Raw genomic sequence first — 22,826 nt, 5'->3', positions numbered from 1 at the left:
CAAAATTAATATACTAAATTGCTATTTCATTGATCAAAAAGTTATGTTTGATATAAGAATAGTAATTATCTACTGTATTCAAAGTTCAAACTTGCAATTTCAATACGGTAAATGACGGTAGTTGATAAAACTTTCGAGATACATTTTCACGCGCCTGAGTTAGCGGAAATAGAGTGCTTAAGTTTTGACTCTATGATGATTTCGTCGCCAGACCGGATGTTGTACGAGTACAGCTGTTTCGTGGGGAATTTCATTTCCTCTGGACCCTGAAAGCATAGCATTAGGATTTAAACCTCTATAAAAATGTAATGACCACACAAAGTACATTTCAGCATAAAAAGTTGAATTTTTAAGCACATTTGAATAATTTATTGAAAACTGATGATAACGGTGATCATTATCAACCTATTGCCGACTCACTACTGAGAACAGGTCTCAGAATAAGAAAGGTTTGCCATAGTCCACCACGCTAGTCAAGTGCAATTTGGGAGACTTCACACATCTTTGAGAACATTATGAAGAACTCTCAGGCATGCAGGTTTCCTCACGACTTTTGCCTTCACTTTTAACGCAAGTGATACTTAAATGCTTCAAACAAATGCTTGAAAAGTTAGTGGTGCATGGCCGGAATCGGATACCCGACTCTCCGAATAGAAGGTGGAAGTCGTAGCAACTAAGGTGAAATCTATAGAGAGCACTTTGATTTTGCTTAGACTTAAGCTTCAGTTAAAACGAGACAGATTTATGCCAGCCGTATAACGCTGTTTCGTTTTAACAGAGTCTTTAGTCTGAGCAAAGTCAAAGTGCACTCTGTAGATCTCAACCTAAGCTATGACAGATTTTAGATAGCGATGATAGATATAAATTATTTCATAATCTAGTTAGTAGGATTTATGTTAGGATACGTAATTCCTAAGAATACCTGCGAGTCTCGGAGTTCCTGATCGACGTAGAACAAACGCATTTTGGAAGCGGGGAATCCTGCCAGCCGCTCCAGCCGTGTTTTCAGATCGGAGACGGTCCTGTAACAGCAAAAAAAAAGAAAAGAATTTGAAGACTTTTGTTGAAATTCAATAATATCGGAATTCCTAAAGGCGATGATAAAGAGTATTCACTTGTAATGAGCATTTTAGCGAATGACAGGTAAAAGCTTTAATGACAGGTAAAATATTAAAACAGTTTTAGCTCAACGTTTTTATTATTGTTACAATTAGGCAGTGTAGGTAAGTCCCAGGTAGCTCAGGTTGATCAGTAGTTACAAGAACTTACTAGGTAAGTACCACTTTTTTATGTCACATCGGCAAAATTCGTGCAAAAAAGCTGAATTTACATTATGAAATTAGTTTCACAACATTAATTTCAATATCAATAATTGCATGTGTAAATGTCTAATTTCGTAATGCATGCAGGAATTAGACGTTTACACGTGTAAACACCAATCAAATACAGACCATATTACATAACGTTAAGATTTTAAATTCAAGAACAATAAAGACTCGTGCTATCTCGCTCATAATTCGCGCGTACAAAACATGGCGCGCAGGCAACAACCAATAGCGGACACGCGCTCTATGATTGTCTGAGATATTTTCGCGCCTACGCTATTCAAAATTTAAACTTCTGCGCTGGTACATGGGCGTAACTTATAAAAGTCCTTAAGTCAAAAAAGAGTATGAATTATGAGAAATCTACCTGTAAACATCGACAGTTCTGACTTCGCTAGTATCTCCACATGTGAAGGTGATCTGCACTCGCTTTTCTGGTCTCAGGTCAACCGACACCAGAGGGTCGAGCTTTCCATGAACGCTTACTAGCTCCCAGTACCTAGAACATGGAATTATAGAGTTATTCGTTGTAACATCAAAAATTAGGTCAAATAGGAAATGGGACCTACAGGGATATATACAGCAAAAGTTGAGACGGAAAACATAGTACATCTGTAGCTATTTAAAAAAATTGCGCGTGTGTAGTACTTAAACTAAAATATCTAAATAATTTTTAAATACATATCAAAAATTGCAGAACCGGCAGGAATCGAACCTGGGTCTGCGTGAAGTGTAGGTAAAACACTATCATAAAAATATATCTGCCTCGGTTAAAACATGACGGCCTAAAAACAGCTGTTATATTTGGTGGCCATTATCAACAGAAGTGACGTATGAAATGAACGTACCACTCTACCGTAGATACCTACGGCTGAAACTTATCGATTTTTCAATGGCTTCCCTAATTCATTGGTATTGGTATCAATAAATAATTAATGATTGATGTAAAAAAAAGGTTTTCGATATAGCAATCGCTTGCTAACGGTGAGTTGCTTGAAACAAATTTAAAAATTTAAGTGATGATTAAACTGGTTTAATTACGATACCACAGAATGCTTGTATTTAATTAAATTAATTTAGTCACCACTTAAATTGAACTTGTTTCCAACTACTCGGCGGCTGTAATAACTTATATGTTTATAATAATTTACTTCATAATTTACTTAGTCATCACATTCTGAAATTCAAGACTGTAAAGTAACGTAATTTATTATACAACGTAGATACCTACCTACTTGCTCGTGAGTGAATAGGTACGTTTGAGCGGAATAAAAGTGTGTTAACTGTTTACTATTGCGAATTCAATGTCTTCACACAACGCGGATTGTCTCATTAGCATTTTGCTGGCCAGAAATTGAGGTTAATTCACTAGGTATTCGCAATGTTATACCTATTTACTACCTACGATTTCATTCCTTATAAATTCCTTAGACCTTCAATATAAATTCCTAATGAAGAAGCATCCTTTAAAAATATATCGGCTCTTGAGTGCCTACCTAACCAAGTCTTTGTTGACCGTGAACTCCTTCAAAAAGGAATTTATGCAAATAGGTAGGTTTTTTTTTTAAATTATATAGACTAGCGCTTGGCTGCAATCAGACCTGCTAGCAAGTGATGATGCAGCCTAAGATGGAGCGCGCTTGCCTAGAAGTTGCCTATTCACTCTTGACTTGAAGGTACCCATATTATAGGTGGAAGGGAAAACTGACGCCGGAAGGGCGTTCCATATCCTAGCGGTTCGAATTAGGAAAGAGGAAGCAAATCGTTTCGTACGTGTTCGAGGAATTTCGTGTTAGGACAAATGAAAGTCTGCTGGAAGCTTGAGCCTTGAACTGTTTATTAGGTACGGAGCTAACATGGTCGACTATAAGGAACATTACTTGTAGCCTCACACAACTAGAACTAGGTAGCGTCGGACATCTTGACAGACTTAACCATAGACTAGACCATAGACACTGGGTTGCCACTATACAATTGTATTTATATTGTCCTGTTCACATCTCCCCTCAATATCAAAACAATTTTTCCCTTAATCTCTTAAATGCTATACCCCCTAAAGCTTTTGTAAGTATGTCAGCAAGCTGTTCACTTGTATTTATATATCTTAAATCAATTATTTTATTTTCAAGCTTTTCTTTAACAAATGCTTGCTTTATTTCCAAATGTTTAACTCTAGAATTACCAGTTGCCATCTGTGCCATTTTGATAGTGGACTGATTGTCTTCATAAACAGTTATGTTCACATCAAACCCAAATGTCATCATAATATGTTTTAGCCAACAAGCCTCACTAGTTGCTAAACATAGAGCAATATACTCTGCTTCTGTTGAGGACAATGCTACAGTTTGCTGTTTCTTTGAAAACCAAATTACTGAACAACCAAATACTTTAAAAATACACCCCGATGTTGATTTACAATCATTACAACCACCCCAGTCACTATCAACATAGCTTACAACATCATTATTACAGTCTCTATTATATGTCAAACACAAGTCTATAGTCCCTCTCACATATCTTAAAACATTTAATAATAATTTATATAAAAGCTCTGATGCACAGCTTTGATAGCGGCTTAAAATATTAACAACTGCACAAATATCTGGCCGTGTGCCCATGGCTGCATACATCAGGCTTCCCACTAACCTTCTACATTTATTCTCGACTTCAACACTCTCTGACCCTTCTCGCTTTAAAATATGAAAATTATAATTTTTATCAATAGGTAACTGCAACGTTTTACAATCCAACATGTTATACTGAGACAACAGTTTTATTAAATAATCTTTCTGTGAAATAATAGTGGTTCCCTTTTTAATATCCTGTTTTACATCTATCCCTAAAAATTTACCAATTCCTCCCATAACTTTCATCTTAAAGGTTTTACACAATACATCTCTTAGTTCACACAAAGATTCCTCATTACTTCCAAAGTACAAAATATCATCCACATATAATAGCAAAAATGTTTTTTGTTCCCCTTCGCATTTTGAATACAAACAAAAATCCTTATCACATCGTTTATACCCTAAAGATATCATTACATTGTTGAATGTTTCATTCCAATACTTAGGAGACCTTTTTAAACCATAAATTGACTTATTAAGTTTTACATATTTGGTACCAGTTCCCTCTGGTAGAATTAAATACAATTCCTCGTCAAGTTTTGCATTTAAAAAAGCTCCACAAACATCCATTTGATTAATTTCTAAATTTAGCTTAGTAGCTACAGACACAAAAATCCTAAATGTATTTAACTTTGCCACAGGGGCATACAAGTTCTCATCACATTCTTGTTGAAAGCCTCTGGCCACTAATCTAGCCTTATAGCAATCTGCCTTTTTCTTTAAAACCCATTTCGAGCCTATCACTTCCTTTCCTTCAGGTATCTGATCTACTTCTGTCCATGTATTATTTTCTTTTAGCTGTGCAAGCTCTTTTCTCATAGCCGTTTTCCAATTTTCAGCCTCCGCTGACATAATGGCTTCTTTGTAATTTCTGGGTTCAGCAACATACAGATGATAATCATCTAAATACTTTGGCTTTTCTACCCTTCTTCGCAGTCTACTTTCTTGTATTGGATTTTCTTCTGTTTCTACATTTTCACGTCTCTCTTCTTGAGTTATTTCAGGTATTATATCAGGTGTCACATCCGGTTCTCCTTCTTGATTCTCTCCTAGATGAGGATCACAGAATTCTTCTTCACTTTCGTTAGTTAATGAGGAAGAGTCCTCATAACTATTCTCTACAGGAACATCAAGTAAAACTATTTTTTCTTTAGTCTGTATTTGTTCTTTTTGCCTTTCTTGATTAATAAATACTACATCCCTCTTAGTATGCACTTCCTTTTTGTCTTCATAATATACCCTATAACCTTTGCTATCATCATAACCGACAAAAATAGCTTTCTCTCCCTTTACATCCAACTTTCGTCTGTTTGCCTTAGGAATGTGGACGTACACATGATCACCAAATACTCCACATAAGCTCTGAATGTCAAAATCACGCTTGCAAAATGTTTCATAGGGTGTCTGTCCTTCTACTCTACTCTTTGACGTTCTATTCAATACATATACTGTAGTGTTCACTGCTTCTGCCCATAAATCCTTTGGCAAGCTCCTACTTTTGAGCATAGACCTAGCAGCTTCTACAATTGTTCTCATATCTCTCTCCGCTTTACCATTTTGTTGAGGAGTGTGGGCCACAGTTGTCTGATGATGTATACCTCTCTCTTCTAAGAACTTTTGCATATCCCTATTAATAAACTCACCCCCATTGTCCGTTCGGATCACTTTGACTTTGAGCCCTGTCTGTCTTTCTGCCCATGTAACAAAAAGTTTCATCTGAACAAATACATCACTTTTCTTCTTCAGAAAATATACTACACGGTAATTCGAATAATCATCCTTTATCAATAAGAAATATCTAGAGCCTCCTATGCTATCTACCTCCATCGGGCCACACACATCAGCATGGACCAACTCTAAGCATTCTTTGGTATGCTGCTCCCTTCTAGGAAAAGGTAATCTATGCATCTTACCTTCTAAGCATGACTCACATTTAAAACTTTCTCCTGTATATGTAATGTTATTATTATTGAGTACTTGTTTTACATACTCCATACTCTGGTGACACAGCCTCTCGTGCCACTCGGTTAATGAAGCAACAGCTGCAGCACCTTCGTAAACATAGTTTGACACTTTCAGTACATAATAATTTCCCTCACGACTTCCTAAAGCACACAGTAACTTGTCTTTGTAAAATAAACACTGTTCGTTCAACATTGTGACAGTATAACCTCTTTTAGTCGCACTTGGTATAGAAAACAGGTTAATTTTAATGTCCGGAACATGCAGTACACTGTTCAATGTTGACTCAACATACATTTCTCCATTATACACATTTAGTTTTACATCACCAACCCCAACAATAGGTAAACACCTTCCATCTCCGACAACAACAAATTGATTCGGCATAGACAATGAATTATAGTTTGTAAACAGTGAACGATCTCCTGTCATATGGCTGCTCGCACCACTGTCAATCACCCAGCATTGATTGTATGCTCTATTATCTATGTAATTCAGAAACTCACTCTCCAACTCTGTTGTCATAGCCACTGTGAACGCATTTCCTGAGTTTCCTTTCTTTGATGAATTTCCACTGTGTTTTTCTGTATTCTCACGCTTAGGACAGTTAACTTTCAGGTGATTTATTGACCCGCACAGGAAACATTTGCGATTTTCCTTCTCACTCTTACAATCTTTAGCAAAATGCTTTGGATTTCCACATTTGTAGCACTTTTTGACAAATCCACCTCGCTTCTTCGCAAACAATGCCATGTTATTCTCTTCTTTATCTTTGTCTCTGGCTTTCAATCTTTCCTCCTCTACAAGCAGGCGTGCCACCAAATCATCATACTTTTGCTTAGAAGTTTCAACTGACTCCCACGCAGAGATAAAGTGACTATATGTGGCAGGTAATGACAATAAAACTTTAGTCATCAAAAATTTCTCTGACACCTCTTCACCTGCCTGTTTTAATTGACAAGCCATCTCTTGAACTTTAGCTAAGAACACTGACAGCTCTCCATCTTCAAACTTGCATTGAAGAAAACGTTGTTGCAACATCATGGTACTTGTTGCTGATTTTGCTTCAAAAACACTATGTAATTTTTGCCACATTTCTGCCGCCGTCTCACACGTTAAGACATGAACCATGGCCGCCTCGCTCAGCCTAGAAACTATTATCGTTTGGGCCTTGACGTCCTTCTTCGCCCACTCTGTCATATTTTTTTCATCAGATTTTTCCGTTCCATTCACTACAAGGAACACATCCGCCCCTTTCAAGGTAACCGCCACTTGGAATTTCCACACATTCCAATTTTTCTGGCCTTCTAGTTTTATTACGTTTGAAGTCGACGCCATCGCCATTGTGTGAACATCCATTTTGCGAAACTCCAACGCGCTCACTCGTCGAAACCCTCGTGTGTGCCTGATGTCGTACTATTCTCCGCACGACCTCCTTCAGACGCCACTTTCGACAAAACACACCGCCGTTTTTCGCCGTCAACACTAACTCTAGTGTAACATCGCCACACAATATTATTAGCTCCGATCTTCACCTAAAACAGAATTATGAGCCTGCTGGGCCCATAACCTGTTAGGACAAATGAAAGTCTGCTGGAAGCTTGAGCCTTGAACTGTTTATTAGGTACGGAGCTAACATGGTCGACTATAAGGAACATTACTTGTAGCCTCACACAACTAGAACTAGGTAGCGTCGGACATCTTGACAGACTTAACCATAGACTAGACCATAGACACTGGGTTGCCACTATACAATTGTATTTATATTGTCCTGTTCACATTTCGACTACGTACGGATGCAGACCTTGACGATGCCTGGCAGTACGATGGTAGAAAGGTGAAGGAGGAACCAGGTCAAAGAGTTCTTGTGCACACTCTCCGAAATATATCCTGTAGAATACCGATAGACTGGCAACTTTACGCCGATGTTCTAAACTTTGGAGTTTAGTTTTCATCAGTGCTTCGTCACCAATGAGTCTTCTAGCTCGGCGATCCACCGAATCCAATGCTTCGAGCTGGTACTTGGCAGAGCCATCCCATAAATGGCTGCAGTACTCCATGCACGATCGAACTTGAGCTTGGTACAGGGTGAGAAGCTGTTCCGGCGTGAAGTACCGCTTGACTTTGTTGAGGATGCCAAGTTTCTTGCCAGCTGTTTTAATGCTTGCCAGCTCTACATGCCTACCTACTAATATTATAAGGAGGAATTTGTTTGTTTCTTTGATAATTCTTTTTCTTATATAGTTCCCTAATACCAACTGATTATTTCATTTTTTTTTGGCAACAAAAATGATTTCTTAAAATTGATTTCTTAAATGTATACAAGTGTAGAAAAATCAGTTTGCACCATTTAAGGGGTGAATGTACTTGTGAATATGAACAATTTTCACTATGTGGACAAACCTCTGAAATCGCAAAAAAATATCAATAAATTTTTAAAAATGGAATCTAATACGATCGTCACATAGGATCGCTGGCTAGCACAACTACTACCTCCGGCAAACTCGCGTCAATGCTCAATGCAAAACAAAGCAGTTTCGAATTGACGTTGCTTCGAAAAGTATAAACTGTCAGTGCAATGCGATTGTGATATAGTTTTGACCTGGCTTTGGATTTCAAATATTGATACTGCATTACTGTTGACCCTTGCTCGTTAATTTGGACTCTGTTCAAGCCCTTTGTTGTGGATTTCGTCGATATGACCGAACGTACGCAGAGAACTGTTCTAAATAGTCAGACACGTGAGTTCGTAATACGCCTTCGTAACTATTTCGATCGTGAAGCTCAAAATGGAGGGCCAATTTTACCTATAACGTCAGTGGTTGAACGCGTAGCTGATGCGCTTAATATTGGACAACGAACTGTTAGACGGATAACTAAAAAAAAATATGGCGAGACTGGCACAGAAGAAAATAAACTTCACATACCAAAAAAGAGAAAACGAGCAAAACCAGTCGTAGGCATCGATAGCTTTGATGCCGATGCTATCCGAAGACATGTTTACGGCTACTATTTACAGAAGGAGTATCCAACAAGAAAAAAGTTGGTGCATTCACTGAAGGAAGCTGGATTATTCTTCGGTGGGGAAAGTTCTTTAACGAAGATTTTGAAGACCATTGGATTTCGATACAAAAAATGTAACAAACGCAAAATATTGATAGAAAGATTTGATATAGCGATGGCAAGGTATACTTTTTTACGGCAAGTGAAAGAAATCAAAAATTGGCAAAATGTTGTGTTCTTGGATGAAACATGGCTTAATGCTAACCATACTGTAGGCCGTTCTTGGAACGATGACACAGCAGCATCTACTTCCAAAGTTCCTGTAGGAAAAGGATCGCGACTTATAATTTGTCACGCCGGAACCATCAACGGGTTTGTCGAAGGTTCTCTCATGGCTTTTGCGTCAAAAACCACTGGAGACTATCATGAAGACATGAATGGAGAAAAGTTTACTGAATGGTTTACCTCAATGTTGTGTAGCCTCCCTGAACCATCTATTATAATTATGGACAACGCCCCATACCACTCGATGCAAATTGACAAGCCACCTGCCCAATCCCAAAAGAAAGCTGATATCGTCGCATGGCTTCGTAAAAATGGCGTAGATGCAAACATGAATATGTTAAAAGCGGAATTAGTACGTCTTTTAAAAGAAAACAAACCAACCAAGATCCGATACGTCATTGACGAAATAGCATTAGAACATGGGCACAGAGTTATACGGTTACCGCCTTACCATTGTGAGTATAATGCGATTGAGTTGGTGTGGGCTCAAATTAAGGGATATGCTGCAAGACACAATACAGAACCCCCATTTACCACAAAAAAAATGCTAAAATTATTAGAAGAAGCTTGTGAACATGTGACTAAAGGAGACTGGGAAAAGGTTGTGAATAGAACTGTTAAATTAATAAGGGAAGATTATGAAAGAGATGTGAAAATAGATAATATTATAGAAAACGAACATATAATTATTAATGTATGTGATGATAGCAGTGACGACAGTGAAAATAGTAGTATGGACGAATCTGATTAATTATGGCCTTTTGTGGCACCTTTTTTGGTATCTTTTGTATTCATATGTTTCTTGTGTGCATATAAAGTATGTATATTCATTTTCGTTCAAATATTCAGTTCGTTCAAATAAATTAAATAAACATATACATTTTTGTTTTATTAAACCTATTTAATCAGGTACAAAAACAAAACTTAATTGTTTTTTGTTCGAGAATAAATTGACATTCCACATCACTATTGTAATGTGTCAAACCGGCCATCATAGCGTGCCGCTAGTGTAGTCTATGATAAAATTCTGGTCCCTCTGCACACACAATTTTTGTTCAAGCCAAAGAATTTCCGGAACAACTTTGGACATACCTACTCGTACATACATACCTAACAGCTGGAAGGTTCACAAAATATACTGGTTCAGGTTAACAATATATACTTATTAGGTAGGTATATTTTGTGACCCAGCCGTGCGAGATTTTCGAGCACCTACTTTGCTTTTTCGTGTCATGAATCGACCACGGCGTCTACATTGTGAAATTGGGTCAAACGGAGTAGACACCTATGTTTTACGGAACATTTACTTAGACTTCCGGTTTTAACTGGACATAAGCGCACTACACAGGTACCTACTTTGAGGTCTTTGTTCAATATTCTACGTACAAGTTGCGACATCCTAGGTAGGCAGTTAATGCGCATAAGGTGATAAACAAGTCGTAAAGGCCGATAGGTCACATACATTTTATTGATCGAGAAGCTCGCGTCTTCACCTGCATAATACGAATTATAAAACCGTAAAGTAAACAAGCTAAAAATGACCCATTGCGGGACATATTGCTTTTAGAAATAATAGCTGATGCCCGCGACTTCGCCCGCGTGGATTTAGGTTCTTCGAAATCCCGTGGGAACTCTTTGATTTTCCGGGATAAAAAGTAGCCTATGTGCTAATCCAGGATGTTATCTATCTCCATTCCAAATTTCAGCCAAATCCGCCCAGTAGTTTTTGCGTGAAGGAGTTACAAACATACACACAAACTTTCGCCTTTATACTACTGGACGGATTTGGAGATAGATTAGGTATACCCTGGATTAACACCATACAACACATCAGGCTACTTTTAGCCCGGAAAATTAAAGAGTTCCTACTGGATATTCAAAAAACATATGTGTATCCACGTGAACGAAGTCGCGGGCCTCAGCTAGTAATACATAAGTATGTAGTACGTAAGTACCTATCAGGTCGGTCGGACTCTGGTTTCTCCATGTAGTATCTGATGAAGGCCCGTTCAGCCGCGTCCCTTTCTTCAGGCGGTACGGTGCCGCCGCCATTTAGAGTTCTGACATGCGGTAGTCTTGCTAACAGCAGCAATCGCCTTTCGTGCTCCGTAGACTCGAAGCGTTCCCATAGCGGCCAGCCCTGGAAAGAAGGATTAAGTACATTAATGGAATTTTTAATTAATAAAGGTCTAGTCCAAATTAGGCTGTACTGTCCCACAACTAGGCAAAGGCCTGCTTAAGATTTCTCTAGGTACTATAACTCCCTATTCTGTGCCTCTTCGAGCCACTTATGTATCGTAATTTGTCAAACCATCCGTCGTCTCGGCCTGCCACGCTGGCGTTGATGATTTTTGGTGTCCAGAAAGAAGCATATTTTGCCCATATTTATCTCATCTTCTTTATCTGGCATAAAGCATACATGACCTGCCCAGCAAAGCAGCTACAAGGCAAGGTGTTTCCTTTATTAGGGTCACGATGGGATGGAACTTTATGAGGTTTTTATTCGGTATCCATGATGGATTTTCCTCACGAAAAAAAAGGTAAATAATATGGTAGGACAGGTTTTTTACTGTCTATCGTTTGTATTTCATGTCTTTGTATTTCGTCTAGTAGAATAAACACTACAATACAATTAAGTCTCTCACGACTCGCAAGGACCGATAAGGATTACAATATTCTTGAAATAAAAAGATGCTCACATAAGTACTGATCTATTGAATTAAGCAGTCACGACTTCTTGATACAATTCCGGTACTGGCCACAATAATGATTTACATAAAAAGTGGCAGAGATGCCCTATTGTATGGGTTTTTGTTCATCTTAAGGCTTCGGCGATACCAACTGGTTTCCATATTGGAAAAGGAATTAATCCTAGGCTCCATTCTGGCTTGTACGGACAATACATGTAGGTTATGAGTATGTTTATTTCATAATAAGCCTACCTAGAAATATTCACAATACCTACATAGAAATCTATGCCTACTTGCGTCTGTTCTAAAATGTGATTGGTCTGTTGAAGTAACATCTCTCCGCTCCGCTTAATAAAAATCTATCCTTTCCTCGAAGCGCATGAAGGCAGAAGGCGCTCCTAGATTTGCAATGACGACAAAATATTATAGGCTGAAACCGGCGACTTCGACTCCAGGCATTATTAAAAGTTCGAATAACAATACCAAGTGCCTAGCAATAAAATCTCTCGTTTTCTTTGATCGCACGTCCAACCTTGCAAGCTGAGAGCTTGTTTTGCCCCAAAACGGAACGCGGAAGGTTTATCAAGCGATCGTGATCACGGATAAGCAAGTCTTTGCGGTATGAAGACTGCCGCATTATAAAATCAAATTAGATTTATACAATTAGATACAAACTAGCTGATGCCCGCGACTTCGTTAGCGTGGATGTAGGTTTTTTAAAAATCCCGTGGGAACACTTTAATTTTCCGGGATAAAAAGTAGCCTATGTGCTAATCCAGGGGATAATCTATCTCCATTCTTAATTTCAGCCCAATCCGTTCAGTAGTTTTTGCGTGAAGGAGTAACAAACATACACGCACACATATATATACAAACTTTACCCTTTATAATATTAGTGTGATATATAGTACAAAATTATACAATAAAATTTATTCGAAATTGTTTCCGTACCTATTCGAAATATAAATAGGTAAAAAATCCTTAGCGGATGTCATAATAGCTATCTGCACGTCCAATCCGTCCGTCCAGTAGTTTGAGCTGTGCGTTGATAGATCAGTCGGTTAGTCAGTCAGTCAGTCACCTTTTCTTTTTACATGTATAGGTAAGTATTATTAGTATAATCAATTTTATATTAGGCACTTCCACGTGTAGATAGGTTTAGCAAAGCAAATGAAACCGAGAAAATTCCCAATTTTGTTTTGTAAAGACCTTCTGGGACCGTGTTCTGGGTCTTCTTGAAACTGCAATAAAACATTCAGCTTCCAAACAGTCTACAGTTGCTCACAATAAAATGTTTTATTAAAACAAAAGGAATGCTAGAAGAAAAGGTTTCAAGTGGGTAGGTACAGATAGTACCATTTGTGCAAAACAATTTAAATGCAGAACGGCTATCCGAACTCGTAAATCTTGCCGGCACTGCCCTGTGGGGACATTTAAGGGCATGAAATGGTGCATGCTGCTGGGAACTGGGAAAATTAAAATAGCTTAACAAAAGTTTATTTTGCTAACTACTTTTTGTAACTTTTATACTGGATAGTTGGAAGTGGGTGAGTGAAAAGTGTTTTGTTAAGTTGTTGTTTTTTAGTTAAAAACTCTTAATTTGAGCTGTGCGTTGATAGATAAGTCAGTCAGTCACGTTTTTCTTTTATATATTTAGATGAATATTGAAGTATTAAGTACGCTACAGGAGTAGCTTCATACTAGGTAGGTATCATCCTCACAGGTTTATATAAAAATCTTTACTTGAAAGGGTCGAGTTTAAGGAATTAGCTCTAGTACCTATCGACTAATTTGTGAGTTATAGTTATAGTACATTAATAACACAATTAAAATGCCATAAGCCTACGTTGTCATATTAGTTTACAAATTGCGAAAAACCAAATTAAATATGAATTTTGCGGGCAGACCCGTCTCATGCCCCTTAAACCGGAAACATCTGCATCGGGCACGTCCCATATATTAATTCGTCTGAGCAGGATATAAAGCGCACACGCAGGCCAACCCCAATTTATAGGCGCTCCGTGAAACGGCCCGGACGCGTTCATCCAACCGCCAAACTCGAATTTGAACATTGCACCCGCGAGGCGTGCCACGCGGTAATGGCACCGTTCTGAATCATTAATTGCAATATCGATTACTGCAGTTCATTTTGAACAACTAAGAATATTTTATTAACCGACTGCGGCGAAGTCCAAATAGAGGGTAATGTTTTTGACCTGTATAGCCGTTCCTGTATCCACTCGTAACTACTCAAGGTCTTAACCGATTTTGATAAATGATAGTCATTAGATTAATCTTGATGGTGCGAGTGTCACTAGGTAAACATATACATAAAATTCTTTAAAAAAAAATGGCGAATGTGCGGACTGAAAAAGATGTAGTGCAATCCACAGTCGGAGGTTTCATGAAAACTTTTTAACCTACCTACTGGATTCAAACTAACTGGTCTGCTCGGCCTCACTTGGTAAATTTTGAAAATTCTTTCGAAGTTTAGAATCTGACTTTAGGTTAGAGAAGGAAGCTTGCATTTCAAGTTTCTAGACTGATCAGTATCAAATGATAGAGCAGGACCATAGCACGACTATATCTTTTGTAGAGAGAGATGCAGCGCGTGCCAGACCTTCGTTATTTTATAAAAGCTGAAAGTTTAGCGGTTTTGGGAGTAAACAGGTATTAAAGGTGTAATTTTTTTTTACGTAAAAGTATAATTTTTTATATTTTCCTTGGAAAATATAAAAAAGTAATCACATCATGCATTGCCAGACATTTAGAGTCGTGCCAGACATCCTTAAAGTTTAAAAGTTAAAGGGTGTCTTTGTTGTTGAACGGTGTTTGAAGTTTAAGTTGTGGACAATATGCAGAGGAACTTTCAGCTAATTTATAAAATAACGAAGGTTTCGCCCTCGCTGGCTCTTAGTCCATTAGCTACGAGTATAATGGAGTAGGTATCTATACCTGCTTTATCCTTATTCCCATTAGGAAGTCAGGATATTAAAGCTCATAATATAATCCTCTTGTTAGTTCAATACACGTGAATAAATAAAGAGCTAAGTGACCCCGACTGCTATTATGGTAATGCATACAGGAGGTCACGGGGTGGATATCATATTGTAATGTGGGACGCGAACATACTATACTTAGCTAAATTGTACTTTGTAGAACTAGAACTAAAGGGGTACTTTTCTCAGTAAACAATAATGTAACAGTAAGTAATATTTTCGGGAGATACAAGCTTTCCTTGGATGTATTTATTTCTTAAATATTGTAAAAGCAGCATAAATTCTAAATCAATGTTTATCCGCATATAAAAAAGAAGATTTTATTTTAAAATATTTATATTAGCGCACGACTGTGTGATACAATTATGATCTAGCACGAGGATAATGTAGCTAATTCCGGAGATTACCGTTTACAAACAAACTTGATTTCTTTATAATATTCTTATTATCTCGTATACTTAAATATGTTAAGAGTTACGAGAACTCTTAACATATTAAAGGTACCTTAGAGGTAGGTATACCTCTAAGGTACCTTTGACTGGTGAATGAATGAATGAAAACCAAAATAATCCCCATACTTCTCCATTAAAAAAAAATTATTACTTCGGGAATATCTATACATTCACGAACTCATTCCCATAAAATCACATTAGTTTTGAATTCACTGTTGCTACTTGCATTTGCATTCGCTGCTCTAGTCTTCAATATGGTTTCAACCACGTTTCAACAATACCCTGTGGTTATGTAAAACGTAAACACTGCGTCTAGAAACTAGCATTTAGTATAGCCGTTTGTAAACATACTAAGACCTAGTTACTATAGCTGCATAGTGTAGCAGACAAAGGAAGCGAACAGAAGCCTCGTGTAGGTATTATAATCCTTTCAACTGACTTAATGCAAGGGGATTTTCTGGGTCAAACCACTCCTACATCTCGAACTTAGGGTTCATTGATTTGATATCCGTCTTTAGTCTTTGTTTTGGTACAAACTTGAATACTTACCTACCTATAGCTACAACTTTAAATCGTTCCTTCATACTCTATTGATTCAAGGACGTAGAACTCACTAGAAAGCCATAGCTTTCTCATTCTAGGTCCGTCCTACGTAAATGCCGTATAACTGTTTAAAAACTGACCTACTTTGACCTTTAGGTATCTAGGCAATATCGAAAATTTAATTATCCACCTGTTGAGTATCTACTTGCGTAAAATTTTCTGCCAATAAGTATTTTGAAACAGAGAATATCAAATGAATATAGGTAAAAACTGCGTTGTAAATTGAGTGTGCCTGTCATCTTGGATCGTGAAAAATAACTAAGATTGGAGGCATCTTGTAAACTTTAGGTATAATTTATATTGGTTTAGCGACCTCCCTGTCGTAGTGGTGAACGCCGTGGTCTTAAAAACTGGGATTATCTTTCCAAGTTAGCCCGCGTCCATCTTAGACTGCATCATTACTTACCACCAGGTGAGATTGCAGTCAAGGGCTAACTTGTATCTGTATAAAAAAGGGGCACATTCAAGTTGACAAGATTTGTCCACAGGGTTGGAGAAGAAGTACCTATTAAAACTTGTATATAACAATCCATAACATAAAAAGAACTTTAGTAAAAATTCAACGTAAAATAAAGAATGAACTCTTGAATTCCTTGTTTATCTTGAGGTGATGAGTGTGGGAGGAATAAAATCAAGTCGACCGTTGATCGGGCGTGATTCACAATTCACGTGTTCATAACTGGTTTCCAACTGATTTCGTTTGAACTCAGGTAATCTTTCAATTTGTTACAACGCAGTTTCTGTTTCTGAGGAGGATATGTGAGGATAATATCAATTGGGTAAAGATGGAAACGCTCTGAACTTTTATCACAGAAACTATTGACTCTCGTGTCCGGTTTCGATTTCGAAACTTCAATAATGCTAACCCTAAAACTAATCTAGTTAATAACTAAACCTAAAATTAATCTGAATTTTTAATTCTGCCGCTAGTTTTTGGATGTATTGTTTATTTTATTAACAGTGAAATTTACATTGTTTCTTTACTTTCAGTAGTCTCTGCCACAATTTCAAAGTCTCACTGCCAAGGGTCATTTTTGAAGATCTCTTAGGGCCTGTTTCACGACCTCCAGTTAAACTTTTTCTAACGAATAAAATATGTGACGTTATGACAGTTTTTGTATGTTGATTCGGTCAAAATGTATCCGTTAGATAAAATTTATCTGCCACGGATAACTTTTGAAGATCTCAACTTAGGGTTTCATCAGAAACAGGCCCTAAGTTGAGATCTTCAAAAGTAATCCTTGGCAGTGAGACCTTGGATTTGTGGTAGAGACTACTGAAAATCGAAATCTCACATCGGTTAATGCAAAATAAATTATGTGTTTAAGTAGGTAGGTAGCTACGTTAAAGTTTTGTCATGAGGCATGAGCATCTACCATCACTTAATAGAGATACTATAGAGAGTGATATGACAGTAATTCTTCGAACTCTCAACGGTCTTTTCAATTTACTAGGCGACGATTCGTTAACTTGTCTCCTAGACGATTATATATCGCTACTAGCTGATTGCTTAAGTGTTAGCGAAATTCCTTTGTGTTCAACTGCCCTCAATTCCCGCCGGAGACGTGCCAATGTCTGCCGTTAGAGGTCAAGGATGGGGGGATTACGTCACCCAGTGGAACAGCTAGATCGCTTCTATCTATATGCCGACCGTAAAGACTGCATACCTAAATACCAACTTAATCTCACACTATTACGGAAACTGATTTTATAGCATACCTAAGTTGGTATCTAAATTACATACATTTTATTTAGCGGAGCATGAAGGGTAAACCATGATAGAGCAATCGGGTTTTTATTCTATCGTTAATACAAATCATTTTTTTACAACTACGGTCAATAGGTATAAAAGACCATAAAAAGTTATCCTTTTAAAGTTCTTTTAACATAGATTTACCTACGTCAATATGTAGGACTAACAAAAGTACAGTTTTATAGATTTCAGGATAAATGGAACCAAAAATGTGGTGGAACTTGGAAGTAGTATCAGTCACAAAATATGATGACAAAACTCTCTCTTTCTAGAGCTTCACAAAGAGTAACAATATGATCCTGGTGATTTTATCGTTAGGCGTTTATGCTGTGGTTATAACAACTAACTCCCATAACACAGTCTATACTTTTTTGGGAGTTAGGGGTCCATGCATACCTTGTAAATCTTTTCTTTTTGCAAATAAACGTTATTATTATTATTATTATAATAGAGTTGCTGAAAGAACAACAATAATTAATTTAATGTTTGCAATGAAATACATGTAAATACTACAAATGGGTCAAGAGCGCTAATTAATTGACAGCAGGACACGTCGATCTCGTTCAATAAATTTAATAACATGTAAAAGTTGATTATGTAAGTATAGGTACCTACAATTTCAGTTTAATTACTCTATGACCTTTGGTCACACTTTTAATAATGCATTTCGTTTCTGAGATACCTCTAACAATCTCTTATCTTGTCTCGCCAAAGTATGCGTAAGGCCTAGCGACTGAATAGATATCAATCTTTATCAGTATCAATTTTTGAATTTAGGTACCTGGATTGTGGAATGGAAATTGGAGAAGTGTAAGCAGTAAGGACTTTCTACGGTGAGCTCCATAAAACTACCCGCACTACAGCAACGCGGTCTAAAGGGTGCAAAAATCTCAATTCTTTGGAGCGGAGAGGAACAAAGCGTGACATGTGTGCTTTATTTGAATCTCAAATTTAAAAAACCCTCGACACAAAAACCTCTAGTATAAGAAAACTAGAAAAGAGCTGATAACTTTCAAACGGCAGAACCGATTTTCTTCAATTATAGCTAAGAACATTCTCGATCAACCCACCTTTCAAACAAAAAAAATGAATTAAAATCGGTTCATTCGTTTAGAGCTACGAAGCCACAGACAGATACACAGATACACACGTCAAACTTATGACACCCCTCTTTTTGGGTTGGGGGTTAAAAAAAAAAGACTCGACTCTACTAAGCAATAGGATTGAGATACTTAATATCCTACTAGGTATTACCTATAGGTCTAAAAATAAAGGCTTGATTTGAATTTATCTATCTTATCAACATTGAACAACAATTTAAAAAATAAGTTAGTACAAAGATCTAATCGCAAAATTTGTAGCGTGTAAACGTCTTTTGCTAACAAACTTAGGTAACTCAGGCCTCAGATTTGCAATCACGGCAGCCACTTAAACTCGGCAATGCAATTACTGAAACGGCCTCTGCTATAGATAATGAAATAAAGCGACTTGACTTATCTACAAGCTCTAAGAAATAATTGATATAATTAACTTCAGTACAGGAATAGAACTGTAGAAGCTCGTCATAATTCGCAAACCCTGGAACTTAGAATATATCATATTCTAAGTTTCAGGGTTTGCTTATAGACGAAGACACAAGTTTTGATGGTTTCGTATTTCCTAGCATATGTAGGATGTAGGTATGTTTGTGGCTTAGGTATAAGTACTGCGTAGAATTGGGTACAAAACGATAAGACCTTGAGCTTTTAGTAGGAATGTACTGCGCACCTCGGTCTCTATAGTAACGAGGCGTCACAGACCCATTTGTTATGCAAACAAACATTTTAGCATTTATATATAATTTAGCTTAAGACCTCCTTCACGTAAATTCTACTACGTTCAATAATTCTTGTGATCAGTTTATATATTTTATTAATGACGCAGCGGTGAGCGTTGTGGTCTTATAAATTGGAGTTTCTGGATTCAAGTAAACACTTAGCCTGCATCATCACTTGCCAGCAGGTCTGATTGAAGCCAAGGGAATGTGGGCTTGAAATAACCGCCATAGCCATACCAGATCACTTCGCTACCATCTTAGACTTATGCAGACCACTTAGGTTTGTACCACCATGTGAAATTGCACTCAAGGGGTGACTTGTCCATCAAATAAATAAATAAAACTTTAATAAAGAGTATGCCATGTGTGGACCCTGTGTGATAAATAGTTCCTACTGGTGGCGTGCTCGCGAAAATCCTGTAGAAGTCAATCTAGCAGACAACAGTGGACTCATACAGGCTGATGAATGGATGATAAAAACCGTGAAAAACCTAATATGTATCCTAAAACTTGAATCATATCTTCAAAATCTATTTCCTTTATCCTAAGCCTACGTTCAGGATTTATCACAGTTCCCCTAAAAATATCCCATTCCAGTAAGACGTACTCGTATCTCCCGATATGGTTGTACTATGTACAAGGTTCTCCTTTCATCCCATCTATTTTATAATTGCTTTTTGCTTCCTTCTCAAGAAGAGCGAGTATAAGTACTTGTGAAAGGTAGATCCAATGCACGTAAGGTCGACAAGTACGAATAAATTGCAAATGTGAACGAACCGTATAGTGGCTCATAAACGGGCTTTAAATATTGCAATCTTGCTGGAAATATTGCTATAGATGTACCGCTTGACTTACACTGGAATTTTGACTATGAATTCCATGGGGCTTCTTTAGGGGTTCATTCAGACGACATGTGTTATATTCAACCTATATTCAATGTATTAAGGTTGAATAATGACACATGAAGCCAAGTATCTTGATTATAAATTCCAGTGTTACACGCTTCATAGGGTAGGCTGCAGGAGAATGATAGCGCGAGATTTTATATTCTGTCACCCTCCCGTAACACCAATGAGCCGTTTCAATCAAACGGTAGGAATACCTGTAGCAATAACAGCTTGGCAAAATTAAAATCCAATGAATATTTTATTATTTTAAAATTGTACAAAATTGCATCTAGAAATTGCCATAAAACTAGCTCGCTTGTGTCGTTTTATGCACGTGACGCATTACTTCATATTGTGTATGAATCACCAGTCCAACCCCAGTTTTGTTGTGTTTTATTTTGTTTCCCACTGCAACAATATAAGCAATGTTTCTTGAATAGGATGCAGGTAAAAATAGTTTTGTGGTTCTTGTTTTTTGCAACGTCTTCCCAGTTGAATTAAAATTATTCGACTTTTTTAAATTTCTGTTGAAAGTAAAATATTTTCATGTTAACTAGATATAAATAAGTTTGTATGGAGACGCAATTGGTTGGATTTAGATAATAAATTAATAAGTAAAGCGGTTTAGCTACCCGTTTCGGACAAAGAGTTTTTCATGGCCACAAGTTCTTTCGCTAGATGGCATAAGAACAAGTTTGTTATGGCTGATTATAGCAAATTAAGCTTATTATTCCTTTTGTTTCTTCATCAGATTGGGAAAACCGTTTTTGAGTTTTTTTTAATCCTGATGACTCTTTGGTAATATAAGGCTCCACAATAAAGCAATACCTACTTAGGCCACCACAGCTCCATTATTTACGCATTACTTTCAATATAGGCTTATAATTTCGTAATATTACGTCAATAGGTTGACGTTGCATGGTCTAGTATAACGCTACGCATGTCATTCAGAGCGAATATGATCAAAAACCACACACACTGGAGGCAACACTTTCACGTCATTTGTAGCGTGACGGTCACGTTACTGTCATTGTAAATCCTACTCTATATCTTGGAATTTAGAATAGAAAATTGAGTAACAGAAATGAAAATTGACGCTTGGAATAGATGGTTTTTAGTGGTTTTTACGACCTTTACGAGGCATCGTGTAAGCCCGTGTTGGCAAACACCTGCCTATGCCTATGACCTATATCGTGTATATTGTTTACAAAATGTACCCGGTTTAGCGGTCTAGGCCTGGCAAGTTTACGATCTGGGTCTTTGGGATTTATAGATTTTCTGGAGATACTAATGATCCTTATGGTTTTCAAGACGTGCTTCGACCTGCGGAAGTGGCACAATTTCTACATTCTTGTAAAAGCTAGTTTCCTTAGCTCTAATTTGCAAAGCTGATCTTCCTGTGGAGGTAAATGTGCAGAAGTCTTACAGAATTTGGATGATACTTATATGGTTGTTCTAAAAATCTAAGGAAGCAAACTCCTTTTTTAATGCAAAACTAGATCAAAGGCTCGTGTTTTCTTGGAAGCAATAGACTACCTATAAAGCATCGGTGCGTGAAAGTATATGTGGCTATTGATTAGTGGTTGGCCTTTGGCCCGTGCATATATTATTAGGTCTGGATATGGTCTGCCATGATATGGATGTTCACGCTTTCTTAGACTTATATAGCAAGTCGTTGCATCGTTTCATGTGTTATAAAATACACCATTTACCTATGCCTTACGCGGCAGCATCGTATGTAGATCGTCATAGAGGTCCATTAGAGGATGCTTAGCTATCAGTTTGGCCACATCACTGCTGTAACTGACGGGTTACTGAGGTACCGTCTTATTCAATGATTGATGTTTGCATGATATCTGTATGATTCTCATGCCCCATCATTCATAACGGCATTGACTGATACAGAATTTATTGTTTAATGAGACCCTTACGGAATATAGCAAAGTCACCTAAAAATTTGGTGGTAGTCACAAAAGTATTACCTAGTAATGGCTGTACTTGTCAACTACTAATATCTTCATAATACCTATAGAGGCAAATATCTCCACAGTAGGCCTGTAAAGAGAGTCAAATACCATACTGTCCTGACTCTGTGGTGACACTGCTGCTGCTTATACCTATAGGTACCTGCATTTTTCCTGCAATTTTATTAAAGTCGTCTTGCGGTTTGGCCGAAGTCAGAATTTAGACAAGATTTATAAAAATATCACTTTTGCCATCTGCTGCGTAGTATAGGTATGCAAATGGGTGTTTTACGCCTTGCGCAAACGCCGGCGCAAAATGGGACGCAGTTATAAATGGAGGACCTTCACCCATTTGCTCCCGGTTCCCGAGGGAAGTCACGTTACGCGCGTTAAGTCCGATGTTTTAATACACCGATGAAGTTTGAACTACACTCACTGATAAAAGTGTTAGATATATATT

General features: G+C 37.4%; 2 protein-coding genes across 5 annotated transcripts in view; both read right to left on the bottom strand.

Moving 5' to 3' along the window:
* Positions 1 to 55: 55 nt before the first annotated feature.
* Positions 56 to 22,826, bottom strand: part of LOC123873045 (tubulin-specific chaperone cofactor E-like protein) — a 43,495-nt gene continuing 20,724 nt past the window's right edge. The window contains exons 5-8 of one of the 2 annotated variants that reach the window (XM_045917708.1): positions 11,158 to 11,342; positions 1,693 to 1,824; positions 923 to 1,022; positions 56 to 266 (exon numbers count right to left, since the gene is read on the bottom strand). In XM_045917708.1, coding sequence (XP_045773664.1) covers positions 147 to 266; positions 923 to 1,022; positions 1,693 to 1,824; positions 11,158 to 11,342 — 537 coding nt within the window. In that variant the 3' untranslated portion in view covers positions 56 to 146. Of the gene's footprint in view, positions 267 to 922; positions 1,029 to 1,692; positions 1,825 to 11,157; positions 11,343 to 22,826 lie in introns of both variants that reach the window. The other variant, XM_045917709.1, reaches the window with a different exon arrangement.
* LOC123873050 lies at positions 3,122 to 7,688 on the bottom strand. 3 transcript variants are annotated; one of them, XM_045917718.1, is made up of 2 exons: positions 6,876 to 7,688; positions 3,122 to 3,512 (listed from the first exon to the last, which is right to left on the bottom strand). In XM_045917718.1, the coding sequence occupies exons 1-2, from the start codon at positions 7,271 to 7,273 to the stop codon at positions 3,338 to 3,340; spliced, it is 573 nt and encodes a 190-aa protein (XP_045773674.1). In that variant the 5' UTR covers positions 7,274 to 7,688; the 3' UTR covers positions 3,122 to 3,337. The 3 variants fall into 3 exon arrangements, with proteins under 3 accessions (XP_045773674.1, XP_045773673.1, XP_045773676.1); XM_045917717.1 differs by having other exon boundaries at positions 3,122 to 3,517; positions 6,881 to 7,688; XM_045917720.1 differs by having other exon boundaries at positions 3,122 to 3,521; positions 6,885 to 7,688.

This window comes from Maniola jurtina, chromosome 16, assembly GCF_905333055.1.
Source record: "Maniola jurtina chromosome 16, ilManJurt1.1, whole genome shotgun sequence".
NCBI classification, from domain to species: Eukaryota; Metazoa; Arthropoda; class Insecta; order Lepidoptera; family Nymphalidae; genus Maniola; species Maniola jurtina.
The sequence above is the reverse complement of the archived record's forward strand: the minus strand, read 5'-3'. Positions and strand labels throughout refer to the sequence as shown.